Below are 23,749 nucleotides of genomic sequence, written 5' to 3'. Positions count from 1 at the left end.
CTCATGTAGAGAACAGCCACTAGTTGCTACAAAGTAGAAACCATAATGTAATAGTTATCACATGGAGAGTTTAGAATCATTCTATTCCGACTGAAGATGCCTTTCACCATTACCACTGGCATATTGTATATTCTACAGCTCATATGATTGGCAGGAGGCATCTCTACAGAGGGTGAGGTCAGGAGAAATGTGTCACTGGTGAAAGATTTTGAAACAATAGGATGAAAAAAAAAATGTAATAAACATCTTAGGGCTCTTTCACACCTGCGTTCTTGTCTTCCGGCATAGAGTTCCGTCGTCGGGGCTCTATGCCGGAAGAATCCTGATCAGTTTTATCCTAATGCATTCTGAATGGAGAGAAATCCGTTCCGGATGCATCAGGATGTCTTCAGTTCCGGACCGGAACGTTTTTTGGGCGGAGAAAATACCGCAGCATGCTGCGCTTTTTGCTCCGGCCAAAAATCCTGAAGACTTGCCGCAAGGCCGGATCCGGAATTAATGCCCATTGAAAGGCATTGATCCGGATCCGGCCTTAAGCTAAACGTCGTTTCGGCGCATTGCCGGATCCAATGTTTAGCATTTTCTGAATGGTTACCATGGCTGCCGGGACGCTAAAGTCCTGGCAGCCATGGTAAAGTGTAGTGGGGAGCGGGGGAGCAGCATACTTACCATCCGTGCGGCTCCCGGGGCGCTCCAGAGTGACGTCAGGGCGTCCCAAGCGCATGGATGACGTCATTCTGGAGCGCCCCGGGAGCCGCACGGACGGTAAGTATACCGCTCCCCCGCTCCCCGCTCCTACTATGGCAACCAGGACTTTAATAGCCTCCTGGCTGCCATAGTAACACTGAACGCATTTTGAAAACTGATCCGTCTTCAAATGCTTTCAGTTCACTTGTGTTTTTCCGGATCCGGCGTGTTATTCCGGCAAGTGGAGTACACGCCGGATCCGGACAACGCAAGTGTGAAAGAGGCCTTAAACAAAAGAAACGTATTACATATGAGACTGTGTGGATGCATTATAGCCCTGTACATGTAATAACACAAATACTGTCTTACTGATCACAAGTTACCTCATCATCCGGAGAGCAGGAGCCGTCTCTGGAGACGTGAGACAATCTTTTAGCAATGAGAAGAGGAAAAGCTGAAAGGAAAATACGGGAACATAACAGTTACATCAGAGCAGTATTATAGTAGTTATATTCCTGTACATAGGAGCAGTATTATAGTAGTTATATTCTTGTACATAGGAGCAGTATTATAGTAGTTATATTCCTGTACATAGGAGGCAGTATTATAGTAGTTATATTCTTGTACATAGGAGGCAGTATTATAGTAGTTATATTCTTGTACATAGGAGCAGTATTATAGTAGTTATATTCTTGTACATAGGAGCAGTATTATAGTAGTTATATTCTTGTACATAGGAGCAGTATTATAGTAGTTATATTCTTGTACATAGGAGCAGTATTATAGTAGTTATATTCTTGTACATAGGAGCAGTATTATAGTAGTTATATTCTTGTACATAGGAGCAGTATTATAGTAGTTATATTCTTGTACATTGGAGGCAGTATTATAGTAGTTATATTCTTGTACATAGGAGCAGTATTATAGTAGTTATATTCTTGTACATAGGAGCAGTATTATAGTAGTTATATTCTTGTACATAGGAGCAGTATTATAGTAGTTATATTCTTGTACATAGGAGCAGTATTATAGTAGTTATATTCTTGTACATAGGAGCAGTATTATAGTAGTTATATTCCTGTACATAGGAGCAGTATTATAGTAGTTATATTCTTGTACATAGGAGCAGTATTATAGTAGTTATATTCTTGTACATAGGAGCAGTATTATAGTAGTTATATTCTTGTACATAGGATGCAGTATTATAGTAGTTATATTCTTGTACATAGGAGCAGTATTATAGTAGTTATATTCCTGTACATAGCAGCAGTATTATAGCAGTTATATTCTTGTACATAGGAGCAGTATTATAGTAGTTATATTCTTGTACATAGGAGCAGTATTATAGTAGTTATATTCCTGTACATAGGAGCAGTATTATAGTAGTTATATTCTTGTACATAGGAGCAGTATTATAGCAGTTATATTCCTGTACATAGGAGCAGTATTATAGTAGTTATATTCTGTACATAGGAGCAGTATTATAGTAGTTTAGTCTTGTACATAGGAGCAGTATTATAGTAGTTATAGTCTTGTACATAGAGCAGTATTATAGTAGTTATATTCTTGTACATAGGAGCAGTATTATAGTAGTTATATTCTTGTACATAGGAGCAGTATTATAGTAGTTATATTCCTGTACATAGGAGCAGTATTATAGTAGTTATATTCTTGTACATAGGAGGCAGTATTATAGTAGTTATATTCCTGTACATAGGAGCAGTATTATAGTAGTTATATTCTTGTACATAGGAGCAGTATTATAGTAGTTATATTCTTGTACATAGAAGGCAGTATTATAGCAGTTATATTCTTGTACATAGGAGCAGTATTATAGTAGTTATATTCTTGTACATAGGAGCAGTATTATAGTAGTTATACTCTTGTACATAGAAGGCAGTATTATAGCAGTTATATTCTTGTACATAGGATGCAGTATTATAGTAGTTATATTCTTGTACATAGGGGCAGTATTATAGTAGTTATATTCTTGTATATAGGAGCAGTATTATAGTAGTTATATTCTTGTACATAGGAGCAGTATTATAGTAGTTATATTCTTGTACATAGGAGGCAGTATTATAGTAGTTATATTCCTGTACATAGGAGGCAGTATTATAGTAGTTATAGTCTTGTACACAGGAGCAGTATTATAGTAGTTATATTTTTGTAGATATAGGGCTGTGTAACTGATATTTTTATGGTAATATCTATAGTGGCTGCAATTCATGGAGCCTCTTGCAGAATCTGGAGAGAATTACTGTCTGATGCTGCATATAACTTGTAAGTGACTTCTTGAGATGTGGCTTTTTTCTAGGTGAGGGTGAAATATTCCAGGCAGCATTTTTCAAATTCTTTATCTTATAGAAACCATTCACGGTGACATTCTGTGTGCCTACATTGTAAGAAAAGGTAGAGCGCCCTCTAGGGTATGTTGTAGTACACTTCCTCTATGGTACGGTGGTATTGTTGCATGTCTGGAGCCTCGATGCTCTGTGTACTCTGGAATTCTACCTCTGAGATTCTCTCCATAGCAGAGAGTTGGAGAATGGCTGTTTATTTAGTATCGCGCCTCATGTATGTAGAATATGCAGAATCCACCGCTCTTAAAACATGGAGTGATATAAAAGATGAAAGCACGGACGACATTCAGGGGTGACGCATCTGCCTGCAGTTTACAAGCACGCACAAGAGCTTTGTTCAAATCTGTTTCTGTATACAGAAGAGAGGAGGCATTTCACAAATGGACTGGACACTGGGCATTTACATAGCATCGCCTCGGCCAGGCCGCTATTAGGGCGCACCCTGGTGGCGGGAAATGTGCTGGGACTTTGCTCCCCACATACATCCCTCCCTTTTCTGATACCATAGGTCCCACCTCTAGAAATTAAAAAGGTCATATAGTGTCAATTAAAAGGGGGTTTCCAGTATAGAATACCTAAAGTTTTATTAGCGTTTCAATGTACAATGAAAAGTTCTGCAATTCTCTGATAGGCTTTTTTTTTTACTATTCTCTAGATCTCTGCTAGCGGTCAGTGAATAGGTGCATTGTTGCTTACATCCAGAGGCTCAGAAATCTGTACTCATACTTATCAAAGCTGACAAACACTTCAGCAGCACAACTACCTCTCCTGTAATGATTTGTTACAGTGTGTCAGTGTAGATGGAATGCATGAATCTGGACCATAGGATATTTTTCTTTGCTGGATACAATTGTAGCAGATCCTCAGCTGAGGGAAGGATTAGGCCTGTATGTGTTTTTAAGCTATGGCTGTAAGTAGGAATGCTTCCATGCAGTGACAGTCAGCAGAGATATTGAAACTGTTGAAATACTAAGTATATTAGAAAGTTGCAGAACTTTCATTCTAAGGTTTCATTTCTTTTTTTTTAATAGTTTATATTTCCATATACAGAAAAATATTTCAAACATCTTCCGATATTGTGTAACAACACCTTTCAGCGGACATACCTAGATGCATATACAAGAATATACAATTCCCGTCACCTCCCCTCCCAACCTGCAGAACGCCCCCTTGTGAGGGAAATAGAAAAATCCCCTCTTCACCCCCCTTACCCACAACCCCTTCTTCTCCCCCCTGAGACAAGGCGGCATCCTTAGAAGCGATCTCTCTGGATTTTTTGACCATTGGTAGAAACACCTACGCAGGATTTGGTACGTCTCCTGTAGGTTGGGGAATGTTCTCAACACCCCGTTATCTAATAGGTTGCTTATCCTATGTACTCCTTTGTCCTTCCATTCATTACATCCCATCAAGGAGTGGAAGTCAGACAAAAGGAGGCTGTTCCATAGTGGGACATATTCCGTGATGCCAGAAATACCTTCCAGTTGCTGGACTTTTATACCAGACCTTCCTCGTTGCCTCTATGTCCACTATGGGAACCCCTGAACCCTCCAGAATCCACATGAGGTCTTTCCCACCCATTTTTTGTCATAGTATCTGACCAGTCATATCTACTGTGTTGGCCTCCAACCAACCCTTGAAATGTTGGCATTGAGCCGCTAAATAATATATCCACGGTTTAGGCGATGCTAGTCCCCCCCCCCCCCCCCACCGTTTTCGCATACGGTAAAGTCTGCAGCTTTATTCTAGGCTGAAGATGGAGTTGATTCTGTGGAATCTGTCCAGAGGTATCCCGACCGGGGCGTTGTGAAGGACATACAGAAGTTGTGGCATCATGGCCATCTTTAAAAGGTTAACTCTTCCTACCACCGATAGAAACCGCTTACACCAAGCCCTAACCTTCAACCGGAATTTCGTAAGCAGTGGCGTTAAATTAAGCCCTTCATACTCTGACAATCGGGACGAGGTAAGGTTTCTTTTCTAGGAGAGTCTATGGGGTCGGCCCCAGGTCTCGGAGAGGACACGGGCTGCATATACTCACTGGACTGAATTTTCTGCCTCCACCTTTGAGATTTATTTGCTGTCACAGCTGGGATGTTGCTTGTGCGAACGAGAGCTGGAAGAGAAGAGGGTCCGAGAAAGCTTTATGAATGAATATACAATTCACGGGGTCAGTATGAGACATGTGAGGTTGTGGGCGCTCGGGTGGAGGGGCAGGTACAGATCTGGCCCCACTGCCCGGACATATTCCCTTGTATCTGCTTCTCATAAGATAAACTTTTATATTTTATAAACCTTCCACATTTTTCAAAATGCAAATAATATCATCAAAGTCCATGATTCGGCCCTTGTCATACTATAAAGCAGCCGCTAGAGGGCACCAGTGGCCATTCCACATCTAAAGCGCAATACGGTTACATCTGGATTGTAGGGAAACGTGTGAATAATAATGACTGACATAGCAGAGGCAGGAGAGACTTAGAATACAAGCCCCTCTTGGGGCAGGGACTGATATGAACACATACAGCGACGTGGGCCGTGTCATTATATATACTATACATCCCCTTTATTTCCACTTAAAGGGGTGTTCCAATGTGATGTAAACAAAGCTTAAAGGGGTTGTGCAACTTTAAACTTTTATCTTTACAGACCTCACAGAGCGGCCGGATCTGTGGCGGTGATTATACTTACCTGGTCCCCGCCGCTGGATTCCGGCTCCACAGCCGCTTCCACAGGTTCCCGATCTTTCAGAAATCAACATCCTGCTGATGAAGGACATATGACCGCTGCAGCCAACCACTGGCCATGACCCGTCACCCATGCGGTACATCACTGCGTCACGCCCCGAATGGGTGACAGGTAACTGCTGCAGCCAGTAATTAGCTGCAGCGGTCAAGTGACCTCCAGCAACAGGATGTTGATTCCAGAATGACCCGGGACCTGCAGAGGCCTCCGCGGAGTGATGGAGCACGAACCTAGCGGCGTGGACCAGGAAAATCTGACCACCATCGCAGGTCCCGACGCTCCTTAAACAAAACAAAAAAAAGCAAAAACAAAAAGTTTAAAGTTGCATACTGAAAAATGTAAAGTTCTGCAACTGTCTATTAGACGTTTCAATGGTCATTCACGATCTCTGCTTACGGTCAGTGAATGTAAATATTGTTGCTTACATGTAGAGGATGTGTACAGATCTACTACTTGCCACAGCTGAGGGTTTGCTGCCTATGTATCCAGGCTACTTTCACACTAGCAAATCAAAATAGTGGTACAGCGGCTCACTAGTTTGGAATTACGGACAGAGGCGCACTATCTTCGCCAGTAAGTACATGTATGACAGGCGCGCGCACATCTGATGCTGCACCGAACAAATGGCGATAAGTTGATTATATGTTCACATTATTTACTCCTTATAGGTCACTGAGTATTAAGTACTACACAACCTCTCAACAGATTCAAGTGAAATTTAACATCAATCCCCCAAAAACAAACATAAAAAATAAAAATATATTAATCAAACGATGTGTGAAGATACAGTAACGGGGCAAACAAGTAGAAGGTACCGCGGCCGGCGGCCCTCCAAGTCTTCAGATGATTTCCATATTTATTTTCACCAGACAAGCAGCTTGCCTCACATAAATATGGAAATCCTTTGAAGATTTGGAGGGTCGCGGTACCGTCTACTTGTTTGCTACTTTGGGGTCCAACAGGCCGGGACCCAACACTGCAGGCACCGCCACAGAATGGACTTACTGAATGTCTTCAGTAAGTAGTGCTGTCTTCCCTTTTTTTTGTGTGTGTTTTCATACAGTAAAGGTGTCGGATAAATAGTGACAAATACCGGTAAATGCAGTGTTTCTTAAAAACACAAAAAATAAGCAGATATTAAATGTATTAAAAATGCGAAGAAAAACCTTAAAAATGCATCTGTGTTTTAAATGCGATTTGTTTAATTTTAGAAGATCCGCATATCTCCAATTAGCAATAAATGGTGGCACATAGTGAGGTAGAATGGCGGAGTGTAGGGTACAGATATCACAGGGGTTCAGGGGAACTCCTCATACATAGAGCGAATGTTTCCTAATCACCTACAGCATAGAATAAAAAATAAAAATAGGAAGACAAATTGCATTATAGATCAACTGCAGTGAAATCATATAAGTAGCTTCATTGCGGTAAGTATCTATTTCATCCCGATTCACTGAGTTAGATGGGGTTCGGTGAGGTATCATATAAACCGCCGATTTAGTGCATGCAAAACAGTTCCTTATATATAGCAAAAATAGGGGGGTTGCACCAAGATGGAATAATGCTGGTAGTATGAAGATAAAGTATAATTATCGGTGGTGAGATGGTTGGTCCCAATACGTATATTCAGATATAATCGGTATAGTTATATCAGTTTGGTTTTATTTCGTATTGTTGGCTTCTGCATTGGTGGTCGCTGGTAGGCGCCTTTGTGTTCCACTCTCCGCCAGAGATGTATGTTACCTTATCTAACGGTCTGGTTTCGGCGTGTCACGTGTTCCCCAGCGTATCACGTGGCGTCCCACGTGTTACATTTGTGGTGGTTCAGCGAACTATCCTGATGACACCCGGTTCAATTGGAAATGTTCATATTTTACATCATTGTTGCTCCATACATCCAGTGATATAAGGGGTTACATCACTGCCAAACGCGTTTCGGAGCTAATCCCTGCTCCGTCTTCAGTGGCTCACAGTTACCTAATGCCACGAGTAGGAGTCTTTAAGTAATCCTTCCAAAAAGGTGAAGTATTTATCAGGTTGAGTCTTCATAGGACTCTGGACCGGAATGGAAATTTCAACAGTAGGAAATTGGATCGGATTGGATCTTTGCTGAGCGTCTGTAATGTTCATTTTCCAAAATAACATAAATAAAAACAATAATAATAATAATAATAATTGTGAAACAATTAAAAATACAAAAAACACATCTGCGTTTTTGATGCGATTTGCATGTGTTTCTTGTGTTTTATTTACTCAAATTTACTCTTTTGTATTAAATCGGTTCTAGTTTTTTATATAATGGTTAATCTTCATATAAAACTCTGGGATATCCCATTTTCTATTACAAATATATAAAACAAATTGTAGTTGTTGAATTGTTTCATGCCAAATATGCGGTATTAATTGAAGTGAATGGTCATGTTTTGAACTGATGATAATTATACATTATCTTCATACTACCAGCATTATTCCTATTTTTGCTATATACAGGTCCTTCTCAAAAAATTAGCATATTGTGATAAAGTTCATTATTTTCTGTAATGTGCTGATAAACATTAGACTTTCATATATTGTAGATTCATTACACACAACTGAAGGAGTTCAAGCCTTTTATTGCTTTAATATTGATGATTTTGGCTACAGCTCATGAAAACCCAAAATTCCTATCTCTAAAAATTAGCATATCATGAAAAGGTTCTCTAAACGAGCTATTAACCTAATCATCTGAATCAACTAATTACCTCTAAACACCTGCAAAAGATTCCTGAGGCTTTTACAAACTCCCAGCCTGGTTCATTACTCCAAACGGCAATCATGGGTCAGACTGCCGACCTGACTGCTGTCCAGAAGGCCATCATTGACCCCTCAAGCAGGAGGGTAAGACACAGAAAGACATGTCTGAAGGAATAGGCTGTTCCCAGAGCGCTGTATCAAGGCACCTCAGTGGGAAGTCTGTGGGAAGGAAAAAGTGTGGCAGAAAACGCTGCACAACGAGAAGAGGTGACCGGACCCTGAGGAAGATTGTGGAGAAGGAGCCGATTCCAGACCTTGGGGGACCTGCGGAAGCAGTGGACTGAGTCTGGAGTAGAGACATCCAGAGCCCCCGTGTGCAGGCGTGTGCAGGAAATGGGCTACAGGTGCCGCATTCCCCAGAAACAGCGGCAGAAGCGCCTGACCTGGGCTACAGAGAAGCAGCACTGGACTGTTGCATGTCATTCGGAAATCAAGGTGCCAGAGTCTGGAGGAGACTGGGGAGAGGGAAATGCCAAAATGGCTGAAGTCCAGTGTCAGGTACCCACAGTCAGTGATGGTCTGGGGGCCACGTCAGCTGCTGGTGTTGGTCCACTGTGTTTTATCAAGGGCAGGGTCAATGCAGCCGCTATCAGGAGATTGTGGAGCACTTCATGCTTCCATCTGCTGAAAAGCTTTATGGAGATGAAGATGTCATTTTTCAGCACGACCTGGCACCTGCTCACAGCGCCAACACCACTGGTAACTGGTTTACTGACCATGGTATTACTGGGCTCAACTGGCCTGCCAACTCTCCTGACCTGAACCCCATAGAGAATCTGTGGGATATTGGGAAGAGAAAGTTGAGAGACGCAAGACCCAACACTCTGGATGAGCTTAAGGCCGCTATCGAAGCCTCCTGGGCCTCCATAACACCTCAGCAGTGCCACAGGCTGATTGCCTCCATGCCACGCCGCATTGAAGCCTCCTAGGCCTCCATAACACCTCAGCAGTGCCACAGGCTGATTGCCTCCATGCCACGCCGCATTGAAGCCTCCTGGGCCTCCATAACACCTCAGCAGTGCCACAGGCTGATTGCCTCCATGCCACGCCGCATTGAAGCATCCTGGGCCTCCATAACACCTCAGCAGTGCCACAGGCCGATTGCCTCCATGCCACGCCGCAGTGAAGCATCCTGGGCCTCCATAACACCTCAGCAGTGCCACAGGCTGATTGCCTCCATGCCACGCCGCAGTGAAGCATCCTGGGCCTCCATAACACCTCAGCAGTGCCACAGGCTGATTGCCTCCATGCCACGCCGCATTGAAGCCTCCTGGGCCTCCATAACACCTCAGCAGTGCCACAGGCCGATTGCCTCCATGCTACGCCGCAGTGAAGCATCCTGGGCCTCCATAACACCTCAGCAGTGCCACAGGCTGATTGCCTCCATGCCACGCCGCATTGAAGCCTCCTGGGCCTCCATAACACCTCAGCAGTGCCACAGGCTGATTGCCTCCATGCCACGCCGCATTGAAGCCTCCTGGGCCTCCATAACACCTCAGCAGTGCCACAGGCTGATTGCCTCCATGCCACGCCACAGTGAAGCCTCCTGGGCCTCCATAACACCTCAGCAATGCCACAGGCTGATTGCCTCCATGCCACGCCGCATTGAAGCCTCCTGGGCCTCCATAACACCTCAGCAGTGCCACAGGCTGATTGCCTCCATGCCACGCGGCATTGAAGCATCCTGGGCCTCCATAACACCTCAGCAGTGCCACAGGCTGATTGCCTCCATGCCACGCCGCATTGAAGCATCCTGGGCCTCCATAACACCTCAGCAGTGCCACAGGCTGATTGCCTCCATGCCACGCGGCATTGAAGCAGTCATTTCTGCAAAAGGATTCCCAACCAAGTATTGAGTGCATAACTGAACATAATTATTTGAAGGTTGACTTTTTTTTGTATTAAAAACACTTTTCTTCTATTGGTCGGATGAAATATGCTAATTTTTTGAGATAGGAAATTTGGGTTTTCATGAGCTGTGGCCAAAATCATCAATATTAAAACAATAAAAGGCTTGAACTCCTTCAGTTGTGTGTAATGAACCTAAAATATATGAAAGTCTAATGTTTATCAGCACATTACAGAAAATAATGAACTTTATCACAATATGCTAATTATTTGAGAAGGACCTGTATAAGGAACTATTTTGCATGCATTGAATCGGCGGTTTATATGATACCTCACCGAACCCCAACTGGGATGAAATAGATACCGCAATGAAGCTACTTATATGATTTCACTGCAGTTGATCTATAATGCAATTTGTCTTCCTATTTTTATTTTTTATTCTATGCTGTAGGCGATTAGGAAACATTCGCTCTATGTATGGGGAATTGATATAAAGTTCCCCTGAACCCCTGTGATATCTGTACCCTACACTCCGCCATTCTACCTCACTATGTGCCACCATTTATTGCTAATTGGAGATATGCGGATCTTCTAAAATTAAACAAAACGCATTTAAAACACAGATGCATTTTTAATGTTTTTCTTAGCATTTTTAATACATTTAATATCTGCTTATGTTTGGTGTTTTTAAGAAACACATATTTACCGGTATTTGTCACTATTTATCCTACAACCAGCGACACCTTTACTGTATGGTCATATATCCATACATACTCATGTGTGATTAATATATTTTTATTTTTTATGTTTGTTTTTGGGGGGATTTATGTTAAAATTTTACTTTATATTTGTTGAGAGGTTGTGTAGTACTTGATACTCAGTGACCTATAATCAATAAATAAACTAAACATATAACCAACTTATCGCCATTTGTCCGGTGCAGCATCAGATGTGAGTGCGCCTTCCATATATATACTTACTCACCTACTTATACACTAGCTGCAGACTTCTCCGGCAGGTTGTTTCGGCGGGTGAACAGCCTTCCGGATCCGTGCTGCCGCTAGTGCACGCGTGCAGCTGGAAGGTCCGCTCTGGCCCCATTGACTATAATGTCGTAATTTTATTCCGGCCACCTCTCGGCATGTTTGCCGTGCTGCCGCCGTAACTCCAGCCCGCCCTTATATAGTCAATGGGGCCGTAGCGGACTCAGCACGGATCTGGCAGGCTGTTCACCCGCAGGAACAGCCTATTGGAGAAGGCTGCCACAAGTGTGAAGGTGGTCTAGGCTACTTTAACACTTGCAGCGGGGGAACAGCCTGCCGAATCCGTGCCACCGCAAGTCCACGGTGCCGGCTGAAGTCCAGTCCGGCCCCATAACTATAAGACCCCTCCGGCCTGCCCCCATTATAGTTATGGGTCGGAGTGGACTTCCGGCGGCACGGTGGACTTGCGGTAGCACGGATGCGGCAGGCTGTTCCAAGAGGCTACCGCAAGTGTGAAAGTAGCCTAAGTAATCGCTGGACTCCAGAGAGATACATTGCACCTGCACTGATACAATGTTCAAACTTTTAGGACAGTAAAGAGAGATTTGTGCTGCTGATGGGTCACAGAGGATTGTCTAGACTAGATATAATTGTAACGAACCCTCAATTGTGATAAATATAAGTTTAAATGGTTTTCTAGTTCTGGGAGTAAATGAAAATGTTTCCATTCACTGACATCAAGCAGATATCTTGAAAATGGTAAGTAATTGGTGTAAAACTGGAAAGTCAATCCCATGGTCCTGTGTTGATGGTGAAGACTCCGATGACGATATTCCCCTCATCATCCACGGCGAGTTCTGGGAAGTCACTTACCGTCTGTAGCTTTGGATGGGTGAGCGCTATCCCCCTGCGCTTCCCTGTGACTCGCTGAGGTTCCCAGGGGAGCAGACTCCTTCTTCTTCTTCCGGGATGACAATTTCCTGCGATGTGTCTTTCCAGGGTTCTCCTCCGGGCGATTCTCTGCATCCGAGCTGAAATAACGAGAAGTTTCAATGAGTCTGTGCTGATACCCGGAGATGGATACCATTGTGGGCTGATCCGATATTCAAAATCCAATAAATTACAGAAATCTCCACCAGTCCTTGTTAAAAATTTAGTCTTAGTTATAGCTGTTCTGGAAAATCTGAGCGACAACTAATATGGCTATTGTTACAACCTTTACAAAGGTCACACAGCTTTATAACATCTGACAGTAACTTTCTAGAAGCGGTCAACGCTTAGAGATTGACAATATAGACGGTTTTCTACAATAGTCTCATAATCCAAGATATTTGATAATCTGCCCCCTGGTCCCATTACTGACAAATAAAAGAAATTGTTTGGAATGTAACTCAAAAGTGAGAAGCCACCCAGGACGTCACCTGCTCTCATCGCTCAGCACCATGACACGGACGGCCAGCAGGTTATTATCGGCCGTCTCCTCCTCTGGGCCAATCCTGACTGATTTCCACTCCGTAGACACAGATGAACTTCTTCTCTTGAAAATCTTAAAGAATGAATCACTCCGGGATTTCTTGGGTGAAGATGGTTCATCTGCAGATTCATCACCAAAAAAGATTATTAACATAAGATAAAAGCAAAGACACAGTGAATTAAATTTATCAAGAAAGAATATAACTACTATAATACTGCCTCCTATGTACAAGAATATAACTACTACAATACTGCTCCTATGTACAGGAATATAACTACTATAATACTGCCTCCTATGTACAAGAATATAACTGCTATAATACTGCTCCTATGTACAAGAATATAACTACTACAATACTGCTCCTATGTACAGGAATATAACTACTATAATACTGCTCCTATGTACAAGAATATAACTACTATAATACTGCTCCTATGTACAAGAATATAACTGCTATAATACTGCTCCTATGTACAAGAATATAACTACTATAATACTGCTCCTATGTACAGGAATATAACTACTATAATACTGCTCCTATGTACAGGAATATAACCGCTATAATACTGCTCCTATGTACAAGAATATAACCACTATAATACTGCTCCTATGTACAGGAATATAACTACTATAATACTGCCTCCTATGTACAAGAATATAACTACTATAATACTGCCTCCTATGTACAGGAATATAACTACTATAATACTGCTCCTATGTACAGGAATATAACTACTATAATACTGCCTCCTATGTACAAGAATATAACTACTATAATACTGCCTTCTATGTACAAGAATATAACTACTATAATACTGCTCCTATGTACAAGAATATAACTACTATAATACTGCTCCTATGTACAAGAATATAACTACTATAATACTGCTCCTATGTACAGGAATATAACTACTATAATACTGCTCCTATGTACAGGAATATAACCGCTATAATACTGCTCCTATGTACAAGAATATAACCACTATAATACTGCTCCTATGTACAGGAATATAACTACTATAATACTGCCTCCTATGTACAAGAATATAACTACTATAATACTGCCTCCTATGTACAGGAATATAACTACTATAATACTGCTCCTATGTACAGGAATATAACTACTATAATACTGCTCCTATGTACAGGAATATAACTACTATAATACTGCTCCAATGTACAAGAATATAACTACTATAATACTGCCTCCTATGTACAGGAATATAACTACTATAATACTGCCTCCTATGTACAAGAATATAACTACTATAATACTGCCTCCTATGTACAGGAATATAACTACTATAATACTGCTCCTATGTACAGGAATATAACTACTATAATACTGCTCCAATGTACAAGAATATAACTACTATAATACTGCCTCCTATGTACAGGAATATAACTACTATAATACTGCCTCCTATGTACAAGAATATAACTACTATAATACTGCCTCCTATGTACAGGAATATAACTACTATAATACTGCTCCTATGTACAGGAATATAACTACTATAATACTGCTCCCATGTACAAGAATATAACTACTATAATACTGCCTCCTATGTACAGGAATATAACTACTATAATACTGCTCCTCTGTACAAGAATATAACTACTATAATACTGCTCCTATGTACAAGAATATAACTACTATAATACTGCATCCTATGTACAAGAATATAACTGCTATAATACTGCTCCCATGTACAAGAATATAACTACTATAATACTGCCTCCTATGTACAAGAATATAACTACTATAATACTGCTCCTATGTACAAGAATATAACTACTATAATACTGCTCCTATGTACAAGAATATAACTACTATAATACTGCTCCTATGTACAAGAATATAACTACTATAATACTGCTCCTATGTACAAGAATATAACTACTATAATACTGCTCCTATGTAGAAGAATATAACTACTATAATACTGCTCCTATGTACAAGAATATAACTACTATAATACTGCTCCTATGTACAAGAATATAACTACTATAATACTGCTCCTATGTACTAGAATATAACTACTATAATACTGCTCCTATGTACAGGAATATAACTGCTATAATACTGCTCCTATAGACAGTAGCATGGATATTAGCGCTGGAGTTGCCCTTTAAGTGATACACTCAGACCTCTCAGGTCGCTCTCTGCTCTCGGGATGAGTCTTTGGTAACATAATATTTTAATAAGACCTTGTTAAATCATCAGCACAAGAAAAGAAATATAGAAATCTAAGGCTGGACAGTCTCCAAAATCCTCGAGATTTCATACTCCGCTATTCCTGTATGGTGATAATCCCGTCATGTACTAATGTGATGTTTCTGAGGTTGTGCCTCGACAGGTTTTACGTCCCATTTACTAGAATAGGGGGTTCAGGAAGCCTGTACCGCACATGGACTGGATGTTTTTATTTTCTAATGCTATGGACCCCACAACTGATAAGACAGAACCAGTATCGTCGGTGCTGCTCTGGGTTCCTTCTCACACAGTCCCTGTTAAAGGGGTCCTCTCACTTTAGCAAATGACAGGGTCATACTGCGCCCAGATATATACTGCTATATAGTGCCCACCGACAGGGTCACACTGCACCCAGATAAATACTGCTATATAGTGCCCACTGACAGGGTCATACTGCACCCAGATATATACTGCTATATAGTGCCCACTGACAGGGCCATACTGCGCCCAGATAAATCCTGCTATATAGTGCCCACTGACAGGGTCATACCGCGTCCAGATAAATACTGCTATATAGTGCCCACTGACAGGGTCATAATGCGCCCAGATAAATCCTGCTATATAGTGCCCACTGACAGGGTCATAATGCGCCCAGATAAATCCTGCTATATAGTGCCCACTGACAGGGTCACACTGCGCCCAGATAAATCCTGCTATATAGTGCCCACTGACAGGGTCACACTGCGCCCAGATATATACTGCTATATAGTGCCTACTGACAGGGTCATTCTACACCCAGATATATACTGCTATATAGTGCCCACTGACAGGGTCACACTGCGCCCAGATAAATACTGCTACATAGTGCTTACTGACAGGGTCACACTGCGCCCAGATAAATACTGCTATATAGTGCCCACTGACAGGGTCACACTGCGCCCAGATAAATACTGCTATATAGTGCCCACTGACAGGGTCATACTGCGCCCAGATAAATACTGCTATATAGTGCCCACTGACAGGGTCATACTGCGCCCAGATATATACTGCTTTATAGTGCCCACTGACAGGGTCACACTGCGCCCAGATAAATACTGCTATATAGTGCCCACTGACAGGGTCATACTGCGCCCAGATAAATACTGCTACATAGTGCCCACTGACAGGGTCATACTGCGCCCAGATAAATACTGCTATATAGTGCCCACTGACAGGGTCATACTGCGCCCAGATATATACTGCTTTATAGTGCCCACTGACAGGGTCACACTGCGCCCAGATAAATACTGCTATATAGTGCCCACTGACAGGGTCATACTGCGCCCAGATAAATACTGCTATATAGTGCCCACTGACAGGGTCATACTGCGCCCAGATATATACTGCTTTATAGTGCCCACTGACAGGGTCACACTGCGCCCAGATAAATACTGCTATATAGTGCTCACTGACAGGGTCATACTGCGCCCAGATAAATACTGCTATATAGTGCCCACTGACAGGGTCATACTGCGCCCAGATAAATCCTGCTATATAGTGCCCACTGACAGGGTCACACTGCGCCCAGATAAATACTGCTACATAGTGCCCACTGACAGGGTCACACTGCGCCCAGATAAATACTGCTACATAGTGCCCACTGACAGGGTCATACTGTGCCCAGATAAATACTGCTATATAGTGCCCACTGACAGGGTCACACTGCGCCCAGATAAATACTGCTACATAGTGCCCACTGACAGGGTCATACTGTGCCAGATAAATACTGCTATATAGTGCCCACTGACAGGGTCATACTGTGCCAGATATATACTGCTATATAGTGCCCACTGACAGGGTCACACTGCGCCCAGATAAATACTGCTACATAGTGCTTACTGACAGGGTCACACTGCGCCCAGATAAATACTGCTATATAGTGCCCACTGACAGGGTCACACTGCGCCCAGATAAATACTGCTATATAGTGCCCACTGACAGGGTCATACTGCGCCCAGATAAATACTGCTATATAGTGCCCACTGACAGGGTCATACTGCGCCCAGATATATACTGCTTTATAGTGCCCACTGACAGGGTCACACTGCGCCCAGATAAATACTGCTATATAGTGCCCACTGACAGGGTCATACTGCGCCCAGATAAATACTGCTACATAGTGCCCACTGACAGGGTCATACTGCGCCCAGATAAATACTGCTATATAGTGCCCACTGACAGGGTCATACTGCGCCCAGATATATACTGCTTTATAGTGCCCACTGACAGGGTCACACTGCGCCCAGATAAATACTGCTATATAGTGCCCACTGACAGGGTCATACTGCGCCCAGATAAATACTGCTATATAGTGCCCACTGACAGGGTCATACTGCGCCCAGATATATACTGCTTTATAGTGCCCACTGACAGGGTCACACTGCGCCCAGATAAATACTGCTATATAGTGCTCACTGACAGGGTCATACTGAGCCCAGATAAATACTGCTATATAGTGCCCACTGACAGGGTCATACTGCGCCCAGATAAATCCTGCTATATAGTGCCCACTGACAGGGTCACACTGCGCCCAGATAAATACTGCTACATAGTGCCCACTGACAGGGTCACACTGCGCCCAGATAAATACTGCTACATAGTGCCCACTGACAGGGTCATACTGTGCCCAGATAAATACTGCTATATAGTGCCCACTGACAGGGTCATACTGTGCCAGATAAATACTGCTATATAGTGCCCACTGACAGGGTCACACTGCGCCCAGATAAATACTGCTACATAGTGCTTACTGACAGGGTCACACTGCGCCCAGATAAATACTGCTATATAGTGCCCACTGACAGGGTCATACTGCGCCCAGATATATACTGCTTTATAGTGCCCACTGACAGGGTCATACTGCGCCCAGATATATACTGCTTTATAGTGCCCACTGACAGGGTCACACTGTGCCCAGATAAATACTGCTATATAGTGCCCACTGACAGGGTCATACTGCGCCCAGATAAATACTGTTATATAGTGCCCACTGACAGGGTCATACTGCGCCCAGATAAATACTGCTATATAGTGCCCACTGACAGGGTCATACTGCGCCCAGATAAATACTGCTATATAGTGCTCACTGACAGGGTCATACTGCACCCAGATATATACTGCTTTATATTGCCCACTGACAGGGTCACACTGTGCCCAGATAAATACTGCTATATAGTGCTCACTGACAGGGTCATACTGCGCCCAGATAAATACTGCTATATAGTGCTCACTGACAGGGTCACACTGTGCCCAGATAAATACTGCTATATAGTGCCCACTGACAGGGTCATACTACGCCCAGATAAATACTGCTATATAGTGCCCACTGACAGGGTCATACTGCGCCCAGATATATACTGCTATATAGTGCCCACTGACAGGGTCATACTGTGCCCAGATATATACTGCTATATAGTGCTCACTGACAGGGTCATACTGCGCCCAGATAAATACTGCTATATAGTGCCCACTGACAGGGTCATACTGCGCCCAGATATATACTGCTATATAGTGCCCACTGACAGGGTCATACTGTGCCCAGATATATACTGCTATATAGTGCTCACTGACAGGGTCATACTGCACCCAGATATATACTGCTATATAGTGCCCACTGACAGGGTCATACTACGCCCAGATAAATACTGCTATATAGTGCCCACTGACAGGGTCATACTGCGCCCAGATATATACTGCTATATAGTGCCCACTGACAGGGTCATACTGTGCCCAGATATATACTGCTATATAGTGCCCACTGACAGGGTCATACTGTGCCCAGATATACTGCTATATAGTGCCCACTGACAGGGTCATACTGCGCCCAGATATATACTGCTATATAGTGCCCACTGACAGGGTCATACTGTGCCCAGATATATACTGCTATATAGTGCCCACTGACAGGGTCACACTGCGCCCAGATAAATACTGCTATATAGTGCCTACTGACAGGGTCATACTGCGCCCAGATAAATACTGCTATATAGTGCCCACTGACAGGGTCATACCACACCCAGATAAATACTGCTATATAGTGCCCACTGACAGGGTCATACTGCACCCAGATATATACTGCTATATAGTGCCCACTGACAGGGCCATACTGCGCCCAGATAAATCCTGCTATATAGTGCCCACTGACAGGGTCATACTGTGCCCAGATATATACTGCTATATAGTGCCCACTGACAGGGTCATACTGCGCCCAGATAAATACTGCTATATAGTGCCTACTGACAGGGTCATACTGCGCCCAGATAAATACTGCTATATAGTGCCCACTGACAGGGTCATACCACACCCAGATAAATACTGCTATATAGTGCCCACTGACAGGGTCATACTGCGCCCAGATAAATACTGCTATATAGTGCCCACTGACAGGGTCACACTGTGCCCAGATAAATACTGCTATATAGTGCCCACTGACAGGGCCATACTGCGCCCAGATAAATACTGCTATATAGTGCCCACTGACAGGGTCATACCACACCCAGATATATACTGCTATATAGTGCCCACTGACAGGATCATACTGCACCCAGATAAATACTGCTATATAGTGCCCACTGACAGGGTCACACTGCGCCCAGATAAATACTGCTATATAGTGCCCACTGACAGGATCATACTGCACCCAGATAAATACTGCTATATAGTGCCCACTGACAGGATCATACTGCACCCAGATAAATACTGCTATATAGTGCCCACTGACAGGGTCATACTGCACCCAGATAAATACTATAGTAGTCAGGACATGGGCGCAAATAGGAAAAACCAGCTCCAGCGGGTGGATGAGGCGTGTAAGCGATACGGTCTATGGGAGAAATGGCGCTGCTGCTGGGAGATGAATACGTGGTAATAATGACTGATGAGTAAATGCAGGGGACGCCTCAAATTATTCAAAAGTGATGATTCTTAAAAAAAACTAAAAGTCGCTTATTACTTGTTGCCGACTCTGTATTCCGCCACCAGAGGGCAGCAGAGCACCTGCAATCCTCAGCCTGTGTGGAAAAAGCATGGCGGCTTCCTTGTGATTAGGGCTCAGTATCTGACACGGCACATGGGCAAGTGCCACCAGTTCTGGTAGGAACAGCAAAAGTCCGGCATAGGGTAAAGAGGACTACTACTCTCAGCATATTAGATGAGATTTACAGAACCTTATCCAGAACCCTGAACAGCAAGTATACAACTGGGAGGCAGAAGTGGCGGCTGACAGCAGCTTTGGGGCAATTAAAATGGGCCGCCATTTGGGAAAGATTTCCTGGTCACTGTATCAAAAGTCTGATCTGTAACTGGACCCCCATTAGAACCGGCCGTGGGGGCATGCGAGCCTCTGTTATTCCTCCAGGATATACATGGGTGTGCCCCTCAGGGTCCGACAGAGGAGCGGTACAACCGGCTATGACTATATTCATTATTTACAAGAGGAATAATGGAGGGACAGCACAGAGTTTGAAAAAATAGGCCCCAGGGCCCTCCGCTGCGCCCCCTAGAGTCCCGTCCCTGTACTGTATATAGAGAATCTGCCATTCAGGACTCTGGGAAAGCTGGAGCTGAGCGCTACATCACTGCTCTGCCAGCGCCGCCCAACGACTTGGACATCAATCAGTGTTTACCAACATTTTAAGGCCATTGTGTGTTTTGGAATCCACAAATCGCGGATCCGCAAAACAGGGATAGTGCCCGTGTGCGTTCCACAATTTGCAGGACGGCGCGGACAGTCATTGATATGTGGACAAGACTAGGACAGGTTATATTTATTTTGCGGACAACGGATGCGGCCCCATTGAAGTGAATGGGTCCGCACCCGAACCACAAAAACTGCGTCTCGTGTGCGGACCAAAACAATGGCCGTGTGCATGAGGCCTAACCCTTTTCCCTCCCATAAAGAGGCGGTCGCTAGAAAACACTTGCTGTGAGGGGGGAGGGGTACGGTATAATAGATGGGAGTTTTTAACTTTGAAAAATATGTCCAAGAAATCTGCGTAATTCCCGTTTCCATCTCTGCAGAGCTCCGCCGGGAACAGATTATTAATTTGCCGTATATTCCCCGACAAGGGCAGAAGTTATTGGGCGCAGGAACGGCTCATGTCTCTGCGTCTGCCATATACGGGATAGTACTATGGCACCAAGGTGTCACCACAGGCGCAGTGCAACTACAACTCCCAGCAGGTTGATTACAGAACTGTGATGTGGCCCTATGGGCTCTTTCACACGAGCGTGACGGATTAGGTCCGGATGTGTTCAGTGAAACTCACACCAGTTTGCAAGTTCAGTCAGTTTGGTCTGCGATTGCGCTCATTTGTTCCGTTTTTTCCGCACAGGTGCGATGCGTTTTGATGCGTTTTTCACTCACGTGATTAAAAACTAAAGGTTTACAAACAACATCTCTTAGTAACCATCAGTGAAAAACACATTGCGTCCGCACTTGCTTCCGGATGTGATGCGTTTTTCACTGGAGCCCCATTCACTTCTATGGGGCCAGGGCTGCGCGAAAAACGCTGACTATAAAACATGCTGCGATTTTCACACAACGCAGAACTGTTGCATGAAAAAAAAATGCTTCATTGAAATGAATGGGTCCGGATTCAGTGCAGGCGCTATGTGTTCGCGTCACGCATTGCACCCGCACGGAAAACTCGCTGTGTGAACGGGGCCTATAGCTTTCAGGGCCCATGAGAAAGCCTCGTTCAGGTCACCCTCGTGTCAGGTTACATTGTGGCCACATCCTCTTCAGTTTGACAACAGTGCGCCCCACAGAGAGCGCCGACGCGTGACATGGCAGCGCCCTCAGGCGTCTTTGTTCTTTTTCTCTGCAGCACATATGGCGAGTCCGTCCGTGGCTGCATCTACATGCACTGGAGCCGTGGTCACCCACCAGGGATGCACGTGGTTGTCACTCTGCATTCGCTGCTCATGTAGAAGATTCCCACACATCGATATCGGGTGACAGGAGTGCGGTGCCAAGAGGTCTGCGAATGCCCCAGCTGGCCGCTGCGGTGTTAATCCAGAGATGCCGCTAAGTCACATTTGCCTCTTCCCGCCAGCTCTGCGAACATGACATTCCTTCCAAGGAGCTAATGACAGCCAAGAGGCCAGTAATCGCTTGTGTCCTGCGCGCTGGCGGTGCGCTCACCGCCCGGACCTCGCGTCTCCTCTGGACGCAAGTCAGACAACTATTTCTGAGCCGAGCATCTGTGACAATGTCGCAGCCCGATTCCACGCACAGGACGCCGCCCGCCGCTCCAAAGAATGTAGAAAAGATCAAAGAATTAGGAAAAGTTATTTTTACGTCTTGTGTTTTCGGGCCGCGGTTCTAACAAAAGTCCCATTCATGGCCGCTGGGCGAGAAATCCCAGGGCCGGTTCCGCTCGCTTTACTCTGTTTGTTCTGCTACCAGTTTACTGTAGATCTAACTTTCTCTCCTTATTGAGTGGGGCTCCTACTCGGCATGGGGGCTGGGGGCCCGGAATGGATCCGTGCTCACATGGGGGCCCCTTCAGATATCAGGCCCCTGTGCTGTATTTAACAGTTACCATTCTACAGTAAAAAGTTCTGTTACAATTCCTCACCATTTCAAGAGCTCTGCTTGCCACCAGTGGATGGAAACACCATCCTACCTCCTTCCTGCTGGTGCCAAAATCAGAAAGGAGGCGACGGTGGGTGTTTGAGGGGTCGGAGGAGGAGGACGCCTGCTGCCCGCCCTGGTAGCATTGATAGTGTCTGCCCTTCTGCAGGTGAGGGTCTGCTGGATGCATAACTTGTATGCAAAATCGGAAAGAAGACCCCTTCATTTACCAAGTGTCCTCTATAATACTGTCTGATGTGGCAGAGGGGTCATTCAGCCCCCCCAGCGCCAGGGCTGGGTGTGACCGCTATCGCTGTACCCCTTATTTGTCACACTTCTGGGGTTCGCTTTTCAGTTTGGGTAGTGACAGTTTGCAACATTGTATCAGTGCAAGGGAGATGTATCTGTCTGTCTGCGGAGACTGGATGCATCTGCAGCGCACTGTCCCCCAATGTTTAGAGCGGGGTTCATCGCAGGGGGTGCGGGAATCACACGGATTCTACAAGCTCGCATCTCTCGGCTGCCATATTTGGGCCTGCTTCACACTTTTCCCGCAGTGTACAAATCTTACTTTAAGACCTCACGCACACAAACGTATTTTCTTTCCATGTCCGTTCTTTTTTTTTTTTCGGCCCATATACGGAACCATTCATTTCGATGAGTCCGCAAAAAAATAAATAAAACGGAAGTTACTCCGTGTGCATTCTGTGTCCGTATTTGCATTCCACAAAAAAATTGAACATGTCCTATTATTGTCGCATTACGGACAAGGATAGGACTGTTCTATTAGGGGCCAACACATGGACGTAATCCGTATTTTTTGCGGATCCCTTTTTTGAGGACAGCCAAATACATAAGGTCGTGTGCATGAGGCCTAAGGGTCCATACACGACCATAGACTGTCTGTGAATCCCGTATCACGAATGCGGACCTATTGACTTAAATGGGTCTGCAATCCTCAAGATACGGCGCGGTGTGGAGGGACGGATCAGACGCCATTCTGTGGGCTCTTTGGTCTGTGGCTCCGCACCGCAAAAGATAGGA

General features: G+C 44.2%; 1 protein-coding gene across 8 annotated transcripts in view; it reads right to left on the bottom strand.

The window, feature by feature from the left end:
• Positions 1 to 23,749, bottom strand: part of MICAL2 (microtubule associated monooxygenase, calponin and LIM domain containing 2) — a 194,812-nt gene that overhangs the window by 50,307 nt on the left and 120,756 nt on the right. For all 8 annotated transcript variants that reach the window (XM_044269544.1, XM_044269540.1, XM_044269545.1 and 5 more), the window contains 4 exons: positions 12,841 to 13,012; positions 12,293 to 12,450; positions 5,092 to 5,166; positions 1,071 to 1,141 (listed from right to left, as the gene is read on the bottom strand). In XM_044269544.1, the coding sequence (XP_044125479.1) occupies positions 1,071 to 1,141; positions 5,092 to 5,166; positions 12,293 to 12,450; positions 12,841 to 13,012 (476 nt within the window). The remainder of the gene's footprint in view (positions 1 to 1,070; positions 1,142 to 5,091; positions 5,167 to 12,292; positions 12,451 to 12,840; positions 13,013 to 23,749) is intronic.

This window comes from Bufo gargarizans, chromosome 10 (assembly GCF_014858855.1).
Source record: "Bufo gargarizans isolate SCDJY-AF-19 chromosome 10, ASM1485885v1, whole genome shotgun sequence".
Taxonomy (NCBI): Eukaryota; Metazoa; Chordata; class Amphibia; order Anura; family Bufonidae; genus Bufo; species Bufo gargarizans.
The sequence above is the reverse complement of the archived record's forward strand: the minus strand, read 5'-3'. Positions and strand labels throughout refer to the sequence as shown.